At 38.7% G+C, this 19,658-nt stretch overlaps 1 protein-coding gene across 1 annotated transcript in view; it reads right to left on the bottom strand.

Annotated features, from left to right (window-relative positions):
• The window catches only part of VWA8 (von Willebrand factor A domain containing 8), a 285,192-nt gene that overhangs the window by 211,891 nt on the left and 53,643 nt on the right, over positions 1 to 19,658 (bottom strand). Inside the window, 4 exon segments of the mRNA XM_030565861.1 lie at positions 3,495 to 3,603; positions 3,932 to 3,981; positions 4,609 to 4,773; positions 8,579 to 8,746. Of these exon segments, the coding sequence (XP_030421721.1) occupies positions 3,495 to 3,603; positions 3,932 to 3,981; positions 4,609 to 4,773; positions 8,579 to 8,746 (492 nt within the window).

The raw sequence follows: 19,658 nt of genomic DNA, 5'->3' as shown, positions 1-19,658 counted from the left end.
ACCTTGTCCTTATACAAGACCATGTATGGGGGCTCAGAAGTTAAGGCCTTAAACTCAGACACCCTCCTGGCTGAAGTTACAGCCACCAAGAACGCTACTTTCCAGGAAAGGTAGACAAGAGAGCTCAAAGAGAGGACCCATCAGTCTTGAGAGTACCAGGTTGAGATACCTGGGAGGACGGGTGGTCTTACTTGAGGGTACAGTCTATCTAGTCCTTTGAGGAAGCGGCAAACCATGGGGTTGGCAAAAACCAACCAGCCGGCCGAACCCAAATGGAAAACTGAGATGATGCACCTTTAATGACGACACTGACAGGCCCTGCTGTTTCAGGGGTAATAAATAGTCCAGGATAAAGGGAATCGATGACTGCAAAGGTGGAGTGTCCTTCTGTAATGACCAAATAATTTCTTCTGCTTAGCCAAATAAGTGGCTCTAGTGGATGGTTTCCTGCTGCCAAGGAGAACCATCCTAACAGGGTGAGAGCATGTGAGCTCCAAGGGATTTAGCCACAGAGTTTCCATGCCATGAGGTGGAGAGACTCTAGATTGGGATGCTGGAGGTGGCCGTGGTCCTGTGCGATCAGGTCTGGGATCAGCGGCAGAGTTATGGGCATGTCCACTGACAGGTCCAGGAGTGTGCTGAACCAGTGCTGACATGGCCATGCTAATGCTATTAAGATCATTGATTCGCCCTCTCTTCTGACCATTAGCAGGACCATATGTACAAGCAGGAAGGGCTTGAATGAATACAGCAGGTGATCCTTCCAAGGGAGGAGAAAAGCATCTGCAAGCAAGCCCAGGCTTTGATTCAGGGAGGGACAGAATTGCTGACACATCCTGTTGTGCCTTGTTGCAAACAAGTCTATCCAGGGAAATCCCCAACATTGGAAGATGTTGATCACGACATCCGGTCAGAGTGACCACTTGTGATCGTGAAAGGCCCTACTGAGATGATCGGCCAGCTCGTTCTGAGAGCCTGGAAGGTACGATGCCTCTAGATGTATTGAGTAAGCAAAGCAGAAGTCCCACAGTCTGAAGGCTTCCTGGCATAGGGGAGAGGAGCGAGCATCACCCTATATGTTTACATAGAATATTGCTGTTGTATTATTGCTCAATACCGATACACATCTGCCCTCCAGATGGGTTTGAAATGTCTGGCAAGCAAAGTGAACTGCTCTTAGCTCACTGACACTGATGTGCAGTGAAAATTCTGCCTGGGAACAGAGACCTTGAGTCCTGAGTCTTCCAAGATGCATCTCCCATCCCATTACCGATGCATCCGTGACTAGAGACAGTAAGGACTGGAGTCTTGAGAAGGATACTCCTGCACACACCACTTGCCACCACAGGAGAGATTCAATAACTGGAGTGACTATCTTGTCAAGGCAGTCTCGGTTTTGCCTTCTGCTTCTTGTGTGTCACTAGAGAGTGCAAGTGGTGCCGGGTAGCCACAGTGGAGGTCTTCGGTGCCAGGGAGTAGAGGTGCCAGGGTCTTTTTCGGCACCACAATCTCTCTCACCAAAGTTGGTGCACTTCGCATCGAAGTGCTGGACTTCGGGTCTGACGCAGGCTGTGCCGGCTGGGGACAGAGAGCTGACTCCATGAGGAGTAGTTTTAACCTAAAGTCTCTCTTCTTTTTGGATCTTGGGCAGAAGCCTTTGCAGATCTTGCACCTGTCAGTCTGGAGAGCCTTTCCCAAGCACTTTAAGCAAGAGTCGTGGGGGTCTCCCCAGGAAAAGGCTTCTGGCAGGACTGCATGGTTTGAACCTTTGAGACCAAGGCATGCCACAGTTCCCAGGGGGAGAAGAACGCAGTGTGGGAAACCCTAATAGAAACTTATCTAACCAACTATAAAAACTATTTGAAACATTAATACTAAGTTAACTATTTACAGGTACAAAGAGAAAGATCACTAGAGGATCGCTTCCCATAGCAAGAGAGAAGAAACAGCTCCAACAACCGTCACAGGCAGTAAGAAGGAACTGAAAAGATGGCAGGCCAGCAGGGACCTACGTATACTGCCATGAAAGCGTGACTCCAGGAGACTCCACAGCCAACCCGACAGGTACCGCTAAGGGAAAAACCTTCCAACGACTGTGCATGAACACTTACTTGGAATTGGCATGAGCAAGCACTGAAAGAATTACTTGTTTAACTGCTCACCAAGGTGAATAATGGTTGCATAATCAAGCCCTAAATAAAACAAAATAGATTTTTCACTTAAAATTCTCTAGTTCCTTTTGTTTGCACATATCCCCAATGTATTTGGGCAAAACACCAGTGAACTATCCTGGCACAAGAATATTTTTGTGAAATATGCAACTCAACTCATTTTGTTATTCAGCGATGCTCCTTGAATCTGGCATATTATAAATAGATGTAGTAAACATCATCCATTTGAGCACAATCTAGGTAAAATGTACTGCTCAGGTGATCAGACATTCACTTAGCATTATTGCATTTAAAAAGCTCTTTGTGTAAGTGACACCATATACTTTGCCAAAAATATCTCAAAGAGAACATAATTACAATGGCACAGATGAGATTAGCCTCCTCATCACTCCACACTAGAAAAAGCCTTCTGTTTCAGACAGGGGTTTTTAGTCTGGGAGTCGTGGCCCTGCAGGAGCTTGCAAACGTGTTGGGAGGTGGGGAGCAAGCAACCACCTTGCCTTTTCCATATTGCTAAATGGCTAATTGTCCCAGCCTGATGAGGGGAGGAACCCAAGGTCCCAGAGGGGAACAGGGCCCCAGTATGGACAAAGTTGAAAACCTGGTTTAGGAAGCTATAAATAGACCAGAAAATGGCACACAATGACAACACACTACATTTTTTAATGTAAAATAAAATTCTTCCTTCACCTCTCAGGTCAGATAAATAGCTGAGGGAACATTTTATTTCTACTATTTCGGAAGCAGTCTGACATTCATTTAAAAATAATTTGCACTACAGATCTAGAAGAATAAAATGCTATAATTTATTTAAAAATCCAACATATATTCCCTTCCTAAAGCACTCTATAAATTGGTCTAATTTCTGTGCTTATCACTTCATAGTTTTTATGTGGTATCAATAAGTCAGTTTCTTTGAAAGAAATTGTTACAAATTCCTTCCTCCCAAATAAACACACCTAAATCAATTCTAAATCAACTGGTTAATCCTAATCCTAACTGGTTAACACCTAATGAATTCACTGAATCTAATAATTATTCAATACACCAAGATACACGAAGCTCTGCTGAAATCTTTCTTGTCTCATGGTTCATACTAATTTAGCTCCTGATCTTACATCTGGATCTCTGCAGACATTATGGTGCCCAAAGAGATCCAATTAAGGATGTGTTCAAAGAGATCCAATTAAGAGACAGAGACCTTTTTTTAGTGTTATTAATCTAGTAGTTCCAAAGACACTGTAATAAGATATGAACCGTTCAAATTGTATCTGAGGACATTCCTCACTTCTAAAATTTCACTTCACAGTTACATGCACATACCAGAATCTGAACTGCAGCTGATAAACTGTCTAAAGGAAAATCTGGAAGTCCCAGCGTAGAAGACTCCTGGGAGCAGAGAGTTGTAGCAAAAGACAAGAGCTGAGAGATTCTGGAAAATAAACAAGAAATTGCAATCTTTTATACTTGCAAAACATACTTTAAAATTTTAAGCCCTATGAAGCTAAACACAGCATAATATGTTGAAGCAACTTCTGAATACAAGTAAATTTTGTCTAATAAAGTTATAAAGAATTAAGGACTCAATACGAAAACTGAAATTATATATGAAAAATTGTTTAAACATATTCCCATATTTACTAAAAATTCACTCAGTTCTGATCAGTCGATAGGGATACAGTACACAAATAGCAAACAATCCTGACAGGACATAACATTTAGCTGCTCAACATTACTTTTTTGTAATTATGAAAATTTACCTCTGTGCAGAAACATTTGATCCAACTGAGTATAATAGCTTAAGATGGTCCTGAAAATAGAACATAGCATCAGATATCAAATTAATTTCTGGGTTATACCGTGGATCACAGTGCATATTGTGCAAGATGTTTTCTATTTCTCATCTAATTAGACACCGAGCCTTTTATAGCAAAGAGTCTGGTCTTGGCACACATAATTAATTTTCTAAAAGAAAAAAAAGTTAGCATATCTTTGTTTTAGGATTATATTGTTTTATTGAAATTAATTTTAGTTACAAAATAAAAACATTAGAACAGCCATACTGGGTCAGACCAATGGTCCATCTATCCTAGCATCCTATCTTCCAACAGTGGCCAGTGCCAGGTGCTTCAGAGGGAATGAACAGAACAGGTGATCCAGAGGCTACAGACACTTCAGAGTATGGTTTTCAGTCCTGCCCACCCTAGCTAATAGTCATTGATGGACCTATCCTCCATGAACTTATCCTTTGGAGATTCTCTCTTTCTTTTAAGTAATTAACTGGGCATCAATATGACTCCATCCCAAAAAAGGGTAAACATATTTTATTCCTGTTCAGTGACTAATTATTGACTGTATAATATGTAAAATACAAGATTAAAATGTCAGTTAGTCCTGCTCTGTAAGCAAGCTCTAATTGATCTACAGTGGCACTTACCTTAAAGGGTAGATGATAAACATCTCTTGCTTGAAATCTAGAACGAAGAGGAGGGTCCAATGGGTTACCAGAATATCGAGGTACTGGCAGGCCCAGTGCTATCACACGAAAATCTTCACTTACTCGAACAATTTTCCATCCATCTAACTCAGTTTTAGTATGTTCCTGGATCAATTAAAATAAGGTAATCATTAGAATGCAATGATATCTTTTAATGAAGGCCCTGACATCTGAGCTACAGACTGAAAACGTATAAAGGAGGGATTAAAAGGGTGGCCTTCCAGTTAAATTTGGTCTTCTGCGTCCCTCGTCTTTAACACAGAGGGGCCAGAATGAAATGTTCCATCTTGATGTAAGGTATTCAATTTGTAGACCATATATCGAGGTTTTCTAAGGTAAGGGTGGCTAGAAAATGCTTTATTGAGTTCAGCCAAGCTAATGGTGGATTTCCACAGATGCTCAAAGTTTGGAAGTTATGAATTAGAGTTACAAATAACTTTCTCTATCTAAAGAGAGAAAAAAACAATGAAACTGTGTTATGTATTTTGTTCTATAGAATTAAAAGTCTAACTTTAGCAAGGTTTTTTAACTATAATGAAGGGATGCTCCTCTGAATAAGAGAACATTTTGTTTGTATATAATATGCTCTACCACAAGTAATAACAACACAGGTTTATTACTGTACTCTTTTCTGAAGAGAATATCTATTTCATATTGTATATTTCAATCACGCTGCCAGGAAAAGACTCATTTCGGACAAAGAACACGGTTCTGCAGTCTTCCCACATTACAATCAACTCTTGCTTGAAATTGTACATGACTACTTTGTGCAGAGCCAATCCCAGAATAATGATTCACATAGAAGAACAGAAAACGAGCCATAACTTATGTAACACAATATTCCCCAAACAATAAAACAACAATATTAGATTCAGTATCACTGTAGGAGATTTATTCAAATCAAATAACATTAGCAGTATACCTAAGGGGCCAATTTAGATCCATTTTATCATTAGCAAGGTACAAAAGACGTACTGCACAATCTCAATCAATTCCTATTTGAATTTAAGGTCAGTTTTCATGTCTCCTCCTTAAATGTAGCTATGATAAATAACCTAATTTTGTACTTCAATATGTTAATTACATTTTCATAAGTTACCTCTCCTCACCGAGACAGACTGGAATGGATCAGAACTACTCTAAAAGCAAAAAAAGGCATAACCACCAACCACAAATGTTTCAGAAATGAGTTACAGTATTTAATGGTCAATGGGCAATGTTGTGCAATAATATGTAGGAGTGTGGGTGTATTTAAGTTGAAGTAGGATGCAAAAATTTTGGACAAAGTTTATTTGTTAAAAAATGCAGTTTCAGATCAACTGAAACTATTCATGAATTCACCACAAATCTGCCAAATAGTTTCTGCCAAAATATTTTCAAGGTAGTTTCATGAAACGGAAGGAGAAGGAGTTTGCGGTGGTGGCCCCCTTATGCCATATTGCCTTGTGGTTAGAGCAGTCATCTGGAATACTAAAGATGGGATTCAAGTCCCTGCTCTGCATGATTCAGAACAGGGACCTGAACTTAGATCTCCCCGGTCCCTGATGAATACCATAACCATATATGGTATTCTGGAATAGGCCTCTCTCAATCTCTCCTACTGAAGCTGTTCCACTTTGTGTAAAATATTTAAATAGTCATTAGAGCAGGGACTGGAACCCAGGACTCCCCCTCCCAGGTGAGTCCCCTAACCACCATTCTCTCTCTCTCTGGTCCTATGACTATTTAATTATTTAATACAAAGTGAAACAGCTTCAACAGAAGAAACTAGGCGAGACTCACCCTGGAATACCCTATAGCCTGGTGGTTAGGACACCCATCCGCAAAGTGGAAGGACCCAAGTTAAAGATGCTGCTCTGAATCAGACAGAGTGAGGACTTGAACCTCGGTTTCCCCCATCCCAGGTGAATGCTCTAACTATAGGACTATATAGTATCAGGGCAAAGACACTATTTCTTCATCCTGTCGTGGTTTTGTGAATGTTCCCAAAGTGCCTTTCCTTTTATTTAAAAAGGCAGTTAAAAACATCCCAAATCTAAATTAAACATTTTGTTGCAACAGAATCTTTTGTTAGACCTGAATTTTTTTTCCTGTATTGCTGAAGGGACCAAAAATGTTTTGGTTCAGATTGATCCGAAATTATTCTTTTCAACTTTTTGGTTTGGCCAGCAAACTGAAAAATCAGTTATTCGCAGAGCTCTATTTGCGATTTTCCTTCCTACGGACTCATGTAGGCTGAGCCTGATGGGGTTCCATCTCAGCACTGAAGTTTTATGGGAAGTTTAGTAAAGATTAGAATAAGGACATTCAAAGCCACGTTTTCAAATTGATCTGAAGTTAACTTTTCTAACTGGTATTAGCTCATAATAATTGATATTCCACACAAAGACAGGGTTAGAAAAAGGAGCAGTTGAAATGCTGAGGGGAAAAGAAAGAACAGAATACTTGCCCAGTTTAGCCAGGCTACAGGGACAGGAAGCAATGAAGAATTGAGAAGCCGATGAACTATACACACTACTTATGAGACTTGAAATGAAGGATTGTATTTTCCCCCCCCTTTGCTTAAAGCAAGGTTAAGCTATTTCTTGTTTGCTGGGGTTTCTGAACCTGGTAGAAGAAAGCCTCAGTTCTAACTCCCTGTACGTTAGGCCTGGTAGAAACATACTTTGTAAAGAGGTGTGTGCACCTCTACGTGAGAAGCTACAATGTTTTGTTTGCATTTCCCACCTCAGCTTTTCTGTCCCTTGAAGTTACAGACTGGCCATATTCATACAAAGGTGTTTCAGAAATATGCAGAGCAAAGTCTAAAATTATTTTAAAATGATTATAAACTGACAAGCTACTGCTCATCTGGCAGATGGGGGTAAATATAATATGAAGAAATATGGATAGGTAAGAGTCAGGTGGATGGTAGGAAACTGACAGGTATGGGACAGGAAACCATGGGCACGGAAGTAGAGTACAGATGACTGGCAAAGAACCTGCTCAAACTTAATTTTGTCTCATAAAACTTGGAAAAATGTACCAAAGGTCAAAGTAATCAGTTGGAAATGATAAAATCCCATTTCCTATTCCAGGGATCAATTTCCAATAATCTCCCTGTAATTTACATTGGCCTTTTGCACATATTTTTGCAAATTATAGGATGAGTGAAGGCAGAGGTGAAAGTAACTTAAAGGGCTTACCAGTATGCAGGGCGGCCAGGGTACTGGACAAGGTGAGAGGGGTGGGGGGTGGCTCTGGGCCCCTGGAAGGGGCGGGGCTGGGGCCAGATTCCCCCAGCCAGCCCTTCAGCGCTTCCCAGCCCGTGCCACCCAGGGCTCAGATGCCAATTTAAAGGGAGCCCCGGGGCTGTTGCTCCTTTTGCCACCCCCCGCCCCCGATCAGCAGCCCTGCCAGTACAGTGCTTAAAGCCCTGACACAGCAGCGCTTTAATGTCAGCTGTGTACCAGCCCATAATAGTGGCCACTTCCTTACTAGTACGCCATACCGGCCCATATCGGCTTACTTTCACCTCTGAGTGAAGGAGAAATGATCCCATAATCATTCGTTTTCAGACATTCATTGATTTTTAGAAGGCTTTCTAAATGTTTTTCTTCATGAATCAGAATAGCATGCATTTGCTAGAAGTAAGTAGAATTCACTTCAGAATTAGTAACCAGTCTCTCTCTATGAGAATAAAGGACATTCAGGAGACATTTTTTAAAATTATTGTTAAATGACAGAGTGGCTGATTTCACCCATGACCATCACTTAGCCGGCTATCACCTTCAGTCACATCCTCACACAGGTGGAAACACGTCCATTGGTTGTACCCTGTTTATCTAAGGACAGCTCTTACATTGTTAACAGTGTCACTTCCCTGTCAAAAACAGACAAAAATTCAAAACAACATAATGCTTTCCTGTACCTGCAGCAGCTTGTCATAACGTTCTGCAGACATAAGAAAGCGCCCATCTTCAAGCTGCATTTCTCTGTTTTCCAACAAATTGTTTAACACAGGCAAGACGTTCCGCTCTGCCTTCTCCAAACCCTCCAACACAAGGATTCTGCCTTCTGTAGCTGCACGGACTGCACACTTTTTCAACAAAAACAACAACATTAAGTGACATATACAGCATAATATAGCACATGAAATCCAAGTAAAAATGAAGGGCTTAATCCTGCACACATCAATGCTTAAGTAAACTGAATCAGTGGGACTTAGCATGGTAGTAAGTACTATTTCCATTAGGAAGCATTTGGAGGATCTTACCCTTACATAACAATTAAATTGAACACATTTTTCCATAGAAAGAATTAGTTATCGTAGGTGTTTATCTAAAAAACTATTTAATCCAGGAAACAAAACAGCATCAAAATAAACACTGGACATTTTTTGTGCAATATGTTTTTGTTAAAAATCTGATATTATTTCAGGCACAGAATGTAAAACTAAATATTAAAAGTTAAAACAATACAAACTCCAAATATGGTTAACTTGTTCCGTGTTCACAAAGCATTCCTTTACTGAGTCAAGTGAAGGAAAGACACAATTCTGACACTCACATTGGGTGGTACCTCACTGAATGCAAGTAGTCCCACTGAAATCAGTGTAGTAAGTGACTACTTTGTATGCACAAGGATGGTAGGTTCAGGGCCTTTAAAACACATAAGCAGCAATCAAGAACACAGCGACAAGCCTCAAACCACCTCTTACTGTAATGCTGACAGACCCTGGTCGTCGCTGGGCGGGATCAAACCTGGGAACTCTGAAGTATGAGCCTCTACTGCATAAACTAAAAGCCACATGGCTTTTAGCTAAGGCTCTGGCAGACTCATTAATCTCTAGCTGGGTTAGCTGCCCGTAGAAGGGGACAGAGAACCACACCTAGCAGGCCTGTCTACTGAGCTGGGCAGTGAAATGTTGCTTCAGTGAAATATATCTTAAGCAACTACTCAAGGGACCAACAAAATCAGTTACTTAAAGATATTTTGAGTGCCTTTGTATCAGTGTAGTAAGATGTAAAATCCTTTTGCTGGCATTTATTTTTTAAATATACATAGTGAATATTAGATATTAGGTATTCACATGTGCCAATGAATATTTACTTCTTTTTCTTTATGGTTTTTTACTTTTTCCTGTATATTTTTCATTTACATTTAGCACATTCAACAATTCTGGAACAAAGGAATTTAAAAGTTAAAAAAAAAAGGGCAGAAAAGTTCAGTATTATGTTTATAATAATCCTACAGAAGTTTACAAACTGAATCAGTGCTGCTCCAGTTTTATACCAAGGTAACACCATTAAAACTGAAGATTCTTTGTTTATCCCACAGTAAAACTGAAGTACTGCCAGGATAAATCAAGTCCAGTATTACTTTAAAACGATAACAAGTTACTTTAAAAAAAAACTGTTAGTTAACTGAAATAGGCTGCTATTAAATGTAGAGCAAAATAATATTCAAAATATTTGGGGATGTTTTGGAGCGTTTTCTGAAATGGAAGGCTGCCTCATAATGATCTTCTCTTATCTAGATTTCATCGTAGTTTAGTCTGGGGGATTATCACTGGGTTTTGATTTACAGTGCATAATTTGAGCCAGTGGTCAAAACTGAGCCCTCGCGCCAGTAATTACATGCAACCTCCTCATTTCCCATCATCTTAGTCCCTATAAACTTACAGTACTACCTACCCAAATATTCACAATTACCATCCTGTAGAACAGTGTTTTCTAAACTTGGGACACCGCTTGTGTAGGGAAAGCCACTGGTGGGCCGGGCCAGTTTGTTTACCTGCCCCGTCTGCAAGTTTGGCCGATCGCGGCTCTGACTGGCCGCGATTCACTGCTCCAGGCCAGTGGGGGTTGCGGGAAGAGGCACGGGCCAAGCGATGTGCTGGCTGCCGCTTCCAGCAGCTCCCATTGGCCTGGAGCAGTGAACCACGGCCAGTGGAAGCCACAGTTGGCCAAACCTGCGAACGAGGCAGGTAAACAAACTGGCCCGGCCCACCAAGGGCTTTCCCTACACAAACAGTGTCCCAAGTTTGGGAAACACTGCTGTAGAAGATTCCTGAATTCTAATACTAGACTATTTACAAATAACTGATTTACACAATGGGGTGGCTTATCACACATCTAGAAAGTAGCAACAGGGCTTGAATTAGGCATAGGTAACCTCTTAAGGCACCACACCAAAGAGTTTTACACCAATGTAACTCCATTAAAACATCTACATTAAGGCACCTAGCAGAAGTTTCCTTAAAGCACTTTTACATAACAACATAGCTGCAAAGGAAAAATGACCAAAGTCTCTTCCCAGCATGTCTCTTCTAAACATTTACAGGAGCACCTCATGTCCTCCTAGCAATGTTAAATAAGAGAGAGAAATAAAGGAGGAGCAAAGCAAGGGCTGGGAGCTGGAGTGAAAGGATGAGGATAGCAGACAAAGTGAACTGGGAGAAAAGAGGGAGGGGGAACTAGAAAAGAAGGAAGGGAAAGAGGGAGGAAAAGAGAGAAAATAAGGAAACAACTAGGAGGAAAAGTAGGGAAAACTGAAAACCAGAAGAATTAGCAGCTGGAAGAAACGAGGGGAGACCAAGAACTGGGTCAGAAAGACTCAGATGAAGAAAACTAGGAAAAAGTTATTAGGAGGAAGAAGCACAAAGAACAAAAATAAGAATCGTTATTGGTTGATCACAGGATGACAATGAGCTGCCAATGTGATATGGCAGTTAAAAAAGCTAATGCAGTTTTAGGATGCATTGGGCGAGGTATTTCCAGCAAAGATAAGGAGGTGTTAGTAGTGTTACACAAGGCACTGGTGAGACCTCATCTGGAATACTGTGTGCAGTTCTGGTCTCCCATGTTTAAGAAGAATGAATGCAAACTGGAACAGGTTAAGAGATGGGCTACTAGGATGATCCAAGGAATGGAAAACCTGTCTTATGAAAGGAGACTCAAAGAGCTTGGCTTGTTTAGCCTAACCAAAAGAAGGCTGAGGGGAGATATGATTGATCTTTATAAGTATCAGAGGGATAAATATCAGGGAGGGAGAGGAATTATTTAAGCTTAGTACCAATGTGGACACAAGAACAAATGGATATAAACTGGACACTAGGAAGTTTAGACTTGAAATTAGACAAAGGTTTCTAACCATTAGAGGAGTGAAGTTGTGGAACAGCCTTCCAAGTGGAGTAGTGGGAGCAAAAGACATATCTGGCTTCAAGATTAAGCTTGATAAGTTTATGGAGAGGATGGTATGATGAGATAGCTTAATTTTGGCAATTAATTCATCTTTGATTATTAGCAGGTAAATATACCCAATGGTCTGTGATGGGATGTTAGAAGGGGTTGGATCTGAGTTGCTACAGAGAATTCTTTCCTGGGTGCTGGCTGGTGAGTCTTGCTCACATACTCAGGGTTTAACTGATCGCCATATTTGGGGTCAAGAAGGAATTCTCCTCCAGGGCAGATTGGCAGAGGTTTTTCACCTTCCTCTGCAGCATGGGGCACGGGTCACTTGCTGGAGGATTCTCTGCACCTTGAGGTCTTTAAACCACGATTTGAAGACTTCAATAAGTCAGACATAGGTTAGGGGGTTTGTTACAGGAGTGGGTGGGTGAGATTCTGTGGTCTGTGTTGTGCAGGAGGTCAGACTAGATGACCATAATAGTCCCTTCTGACCTTATGAATCTATGAATGAAAAATGGAAAGAAAAACTCACAAAACCACAGAGAACTGAGATGAAAAGGAAAAAAAGAACAAAGAAAGATAAGACAGGGAGAGAGAATAGACCAAAACCAAGTGAGGTGCATCCACACACCGGTGCGTAGCACTGTGGATATGACAATCAAATGCAGGTCCCTCACAAGATGTAGAGGGCATTCCAACCTGAGAAGACTTTGAACCCCTTACCTTAGTTCTGTTTTTGCACAGCAGAGATACAGCACAGGCAAGCTTCTCATATCACTAGTAAAATAGCATGTCTAAAACCTGTTTTGGCAGAGGCACTTCTAAAGATAGTGTGGAAGAGCATTTCTGTTTAAATCTTTGGCTTTTCTGATTAGACAGCAAATAGCGGAGTCAATTGTGACGATGATTTTGTGATATGTGTCCACTAGCAAATGGATAGAGACCATAGGTTCATTTCACAAAGGTTAAAGAATCATCAGATTCAGGACTCCTGAATACTATCCTCTATAAACTGGATTCAAGCCAGTGACTTAGCAGAGAAGGCGACCTGAATATCATGGTATGTACCTTCTCTTGCACCTGCAAATAAATTCTACAGAAACTTCTGATTGAATATCTAGCTTCAAGATAAACATCTGAGGAATCTGGAATGCAACTAGCAAATAACAAGCAGCCCTCATGTTATTTTTCCTTAAAATGAATCTCTGGGTGGACATAAATTAATTCCTTCCAAAAGCAAAAGATTTCAAAATTAGTTTTATTCTGTTGATTCAGAGCAAAAAATGTTTTTAAAACAACATCTCTGTCCCACCACTATTTCAAACACGTAGCATAAAATGTCCTATCTCCTACCCTCCATCCCCAACTATACAATTCTTGAATCAAATGAAAATTACTTTGACATTCTTGTTTAGGGAGATCATCGATCAAGTCAATAAAATGCTCCAAATGGCTTAATAAAAAACTTTAGTCTCCAAAGTTGTCAATCCAAGAGCTTGCATGAGCAAAACACTCCTACTTTGTGTAAACAGGGAATGTGGAAAAGCCAGAATAAACTTCAACAAACTACTAATTTCCCAACTTAGTAAGATTTGCATACTATAAAGCTATAAAGACTTTATGACTGAGTTTTATTGGCCAGGGGAAAATACACAAACTGCTCATTATAGTTTCAAAATATTTTGAGTATCCATAGTATCTTTTTGCCTTAGTTAAGACATACATACTGTGGATGTAGATTTACAGAATTTATATCCTACCAACACCAGTGCAAAGTCTCTCTCACGAACTTGAAGGAAATGTTCTTTATTGAGTAAATTATGTATAGTGTGGTCAGAATTTTAATATGTAAGAAACATATTTTGCTACATTAACTTTTTTTTTTAGTTGAAAATGAGTCCGAAGGACCAAATTTTAACAATTAATTAAAACTTTGTTTATAACCCATTCTCCTGGCCATGACAAATTATTTAAGATTTTGCCTTAAAAATATATTATCTGTATATAATATCTTTCCAAATATTATTGCTATATCTTCTTTTGCTTATCATTTATTACAATTTTATTTATTTTTAAATTATTCTGTCTATAGCCAATCTCTTTCACCATCCATGAAAATTATTTATAATGCACCCATCACTATAATATGTAGGTGTTAATTTTATCACTATGATATTCATCTGATCATGCTCTCTATGGATATCTACAGCACAGCTATGAAATATTAGAAATCACTCTCCAAAATCCTATGAAATATGCACATAGCATTTATCTACCTCTAGAGAACTCATGGAAAGTAGTATTAACATTATATCCAATGAAAGTTGCTCCCGAAAGCAAAACAGCTATAAATCTGCCTTTGAAAAAAAATATTTATGCATTCTGATGACTCACAACTAGAGTCTTTTCAATAAATCAGATACAGTGAAAAACATCCACTATTTCAGTTTTATCTGCATCAGGATATGTATTTTAGTTTCCCCAAGAAAAAAAAAAAAAAAAAACCAACCCAACTCTGACAAAAATAAATGGGGGAGGAGAGAGGGACAGAAAAAGTCTGAAACCTCTCTCTGAAGATCTTTCTTAAAATGTTGGCATGAAACTGTCTTCTTAGTTATATAATAAACATATAGAGATTGTTGTGGTTTCTCAGCCTCCAACCAAGGCTCATTGTAATATTTGTTCACATGTTCAAAATAAAATATCAATCAACAGGTTTTGAAATTATGCAACAAATCACCTTGATAATCCTGATTTTGAATATTTGTTCTTGTTAAAAGGGAGAGTGGAAATTGTGAAATGTTTCTCTCTAGGTTTATTGTAGCTGTAGCCAGGGACTATTCTGCTCATCAGATAGAAACAAGCTCTTTCCTTGCAACCACCCACCTGTGCCCAGAAGCAATGACAGCATGGTTACCTGGATACTTGCCCTGGGGGATACACGCTCTAAAAATTCAGCAGTTAAAATAGGCTGATTTGTTATCTGAAAACAAAAACTTTTAATAAAATGTTATTTGGCTGGTAATGGCTTATAGAGTAAATATGTTATGAATATTGCTTATTACAGTCCATTCCACACCTTAAAAAATAATGTTAACTTTAAAGCCATGAATTCCTAAATTCAAAAATCCCCCCAAAAATATTTTACAGTTTTTCCTATAATCACACAATTTTGTGCATTGCCAAATGACCAATACAAAGTAAGATAACTACAAGAATCTGTAAATCCTGCTGTGAGGTAAACAGCAGCCCTGGAGCAAAATTACATTGTGATAAAATGCATGTACCAGCAATTGTAAAGCTAGTGAGTGGATTCAGCTGTCATTGGATGTTGAAAATAAAGGAGGGTATGGAGCTGTGTCCTATTGGGTTGCTTAGTTTATGAGACTATATTAGTGATTATAAATACCTGAAAGATGAGGAAGGCATCTGATAAAATGATTCTAAATAAAACTGGTTAACTCATCTTATTTTTGAGTCTTCAAAAGCACTGAATTTACCAGGTGGTTGTTTCACATTTGCTGTAATTACAATGGGAAAGGTGCTAAGCAATACTGCAAATGGATGATTCTTTAGTAGGAAACGAGTAAATGAACTGAAGTAATAATAATATATACTTCCTCTAAAGTCAAATGTGTAAACATTATCCAAAGTTGTTAAGTGACAAGATAGAGACAGGCTCTTCCTATAATCAACACAAAATAGATTTCTTCAGATTCTCCATTGAATGAAGCTTTTGTCTATAGAAGTGGAATAGCAGAATTTCAGAGCAAGCGAAAATTATTCAGATCAATAACACTGAAATATAGCATGAATAATAATTTAAGCCTCTCAACAACTTCACTATCACTTCAACATTTTTCTACAATCAGAATCAACCCTATGTTAATTGAAAGCTTCCCAAGAAGGCTTAATGGCATTCTCCAGAAGACTGTGCATCTCTACACTTGCATCCAACAACAATAAATATATTGACATTTGCACAGAGGACAAGGAGGACTATGCTCAAAGCATATCAAGAATTCTACACAGGCATTAGACGTACAAAAGCAACTGAGGGATGGCTTGGAATAATTTGATAGATTACAAGAGGATCATACTACTGTCAGTCTCAACGGTAACCTGTTTTGATCTAATGAAAAACAAGCCAAAAAGCCTGGAAACACACAAGGACAAAACTGAAAAATTATTCAGAGAACTTGTCCATTACTTAGCCAACCTGACTGATCACAACTATATAGGTCATAAATTGAGCCCAGAATAAAAAAGAAGCTGAAATGTGGTTGATGGAAAGTAAACTTGAATTCCTTTCTTTTCCTTTAGCAGTTAAAATTGAATCTCACGATTTCTACCCTAAATTTATTTTACTTTACAGAAGTTGTGTCACAATTTGTAGCATTACAATGGTGAAAAGTATGGACTAATGCAAGACAAGCTAAGTAAATCTAGATTTTAATTAATTTTTAAAAAGATCTGCAGTCTTGTCCATCCAACAGCATCATTTGAGAATACTCAGATTGGTTTGCTTCTAACTTTTAATAGGCTAGGCATAAAAAAAAAGGCAAAAATGTATTGGTATATAGTTTTAAAATTGGTTTGTTTTTGTCACTACTCCAAACATTCCTGGGTAAAATTTACAATTCTGTAACACTTTAGTTGATAAATATAGCATGTAAGCAGCCAAATATTTATTGTAACATTAATAATTTTGTAAGAAATTAGAAAAATCCACATTCCAAAATCTAGAATGGCTGAGCAAAGTGTACCAAAAGCATTTTCATAATTACTTATGCAAGTTCTTCATAAACACTAATGCATCATTCAAGTGGTAATATCTTAGCTTAAAATTTTATTTTAATGATATATACAAACTACATTGCCATTCAAGGTGCACAGTTTTATGTATACTGCCTTTGCTAAACCTTAAAGATGCAGAATATATATTTATAACACAAGGTTCTTAACATGTACGAGTTGGACTGAAATAAAATAATTTAAAACATAGGGTTAATGTAACAGCTGTTGGAGTTTATTTTCATGCACTTAGTTGATTGTTAAAAGAGTCCATGTTCTCTTCCCTTTTTTATTTTTCTATTTGATCACTGATTGTTCTCTTTTCATTCCAATGTTCATATCTGTGCAAGTAAAACTGAACTCTTTCTTTCAGTACCTATAATAAACATTTTTCCTGTCCTGGCTAGGTAACACACAACAAGTTTTAACCAGTATCTTTAAATAAGATAGTCTCCTAGGTTCCACCTTACCAGATGGGTGGTATCCTTGTTGGAAGAGGTTAGGGATGTATGAAAGAATTTATAAACAGAAAAAAAAAATCAAACATATCTTCAGCATCACCACTACTCAAAAGCAGCATTATCTCTCACAGACTCTAACACTCCTACTGCTTAGCCAGGGACGCAAGCAACTAATCGCAGCAAAAACCAAAGGGTTACTGAGGTGCCATTAATAGTTCAGAAAATTAGCATTAAACATAGAAAGCAAGACATGTATGAGAAAAAAAAATCTGTATTTGAATACTGAAAAATGAAAAAGGGGGTGATAGGTATAGTCTTTTCTCCCTGTTACAAAATATGCCAATAATTTTAGGGTCTTCACCTGCATGTAGCAGAGTAGGATCAGACTCTCAAGTAGAAAAATGCCCTCATTTAAGGGGCAGGCCACAAGGATTAGGGGTTTGTTACACGAGTGGGGGGTGAGATTCTGTGGCCTGCATTGTGCAGGAGGTCAGACTGGAAAGGTCCCTCTGTTACTCCACCCCCAGTACAGCTCATTCATGAGGCTCACCTGTGGAAGGGTGTGCATGAGCTATTTGCAGCTGGGTGAATTTTACGCTTTTTGAACATCAAAATAATGTACATGTGAACTATGAGCCCCAAAAGAAAAAAGGGCTAGGAGAATACCTTGAAACGTTATGGTTTTGATTTTAATAGTATTGCTATGACTCAAATTTTAGGTGATGGCAGAGAATCTAGAGTATATCATACAATATTATCCACATTTAGGCAGAGTCCCAAATTAGTTAAAGTAATGAAGATTTAGCAAGGAGCTACAGGCAGGCACTGGCATAGCAACTAATTCATAATTAAATGGCAGATAGAGGAGAGAAACAATTTGCATCCTTAACCAAGAATTTCAAGCAACTGGGTTGTTCTTGCCAAAGTCCTTTTATTGCAGTACATAGTACTTTTGTGCTATTTGCACTCAAACAAATGCAATCATCTCAACTCTTCCATGTAATTAACTCCATGTCTCATTTCATTTTCTTAATTAGCTTTCTGATCTCTTCTGATTAACAGAAACCAAACTCAGTTCTATGTGGTGCTATCTTCAGGGACTTCTTGTCACATTCATTTTCTAGACAGGATAGCTTAGCTGTCATTTCTGTCATTTTTGACATTTAACTGATTATTACAATAAATCTTGCAACCTATGGTAGAAAATCGTTCTGCTGCCTAGGCAATCAGAACACTGCAAATATTTTATTTTTCAGCTTATGATTGAGGTGCTTCATAAAGATGCACCCTAGGGATACAAAACTCATGTATTAAAAATACTGTGCTCCCATATTTTGCACATGTACCAGACTTTATGGTTGTTTATTTGCACACACAAAATGGACAACAATATACACAATTAACTGCTCTGTGGACAAAATGTAAATAGCAAATTTTTAAAAAACAGTGAAGTCCTTTTATTTCTGGGGCCCCTAGCTTCTCATTTGCAAAAGGAATGACACTCATAGCTTCAACTGAGGTGAATGAGACTTCAACACTCTTTCCGTATAGTTTCTTTGGGATGCAATAATTGATACCAAAGCACATGAGGTCACTGTTAATGATTTGCATTGGATGCAAATTTAAGTGGATGTATATATTGCTCTTTGCTATGTGACGTGTAAAAAGACAAATAAGAATAGGAACAGTGCAAACACACACAAAAAAATTAGACCTAAATCCTATAAATTTACAAAAATAATCTATACTTGTATAAGCAACTTCATACCAGTTTAACTGCATCCACACTTAGGACAGGTCTACACTACAGCCGGGATCGACGCTCTGAGATCGATCCACCGGTAGTCAGTTTAGCAGGTCTAGTGAAGATCCGTCAAATCGACAACAGATCGCTCTCCAGTCGACCCCAGTACTCTACCACCAATGAGAAGAGTAAGGTAAGTCAATGGGAGAGTTTATCCTGTCAACTCCCCACGGTGTAGACCCTGTGGTAACTCAACCTAAGGTATGTAGCTTAGGTCAACTTACCATGGTAGTGTAGACATGGCTTAAGATGTTGCATTGATTTAACTATTTTTGTAAGTGCTAAAGGCCTGTGGCTAGCAACCATAGTACTAAGGAGACATACCTGAGCAGGGATCAGCTGATTCCCAAACCCATAAAGAGCAGCAGAAAGTTCCAGAAAAGGGGGGATGCTAAGGGAGATCAGATGGGAGTACAAAGACTGCTGGGGGCTGTCATAAACAGATAGCTAAGGGTTAATGTCTCTTTCACCTGAAGCACCTGACCAGAGGACCAATCAGGAAACCGGATTTTTTCAACTTTGGGTGGAGGGAATTTTGTGTCTGAGGTCTTTTTCTGTCTGCCTGCTTTCTCTGAGCTTTGGAGAAGTAGTTTCTGCTTTCTAATCTTCTGTTTCTAAGTGTAAGGACAAAGAGATCAGATAGTAAGTTATATGGTTTCTTTTCTTTGGTATTTGCATGAATATAAGTGCTGGAGTGCTTTGATTTGTATTCTTTTTTAATAAGGCTGTTTATTCATATTTCTTTTAAGCAATTAACCC

This window comes from Gopherus evgoodei, chromosome 1 (assembly GCF_007399415.2).
Source record: "Gopherus evgoodei ecotype Sinaloan lineage chromosome 1, rGopEvg1_v1.p, whole genome shotgun sequence".
Lineage (NCBI taxonomy): Eukaryota > Metazoa > Chordata > Testudines > Testudinidae > Gopherus > Gopherus evgoodei.
The sequence above is the reverse complement of the archived record's forward strand: the minus strand, read 5'-3'. Positions and strand labels throughout refer to the sequence as shown.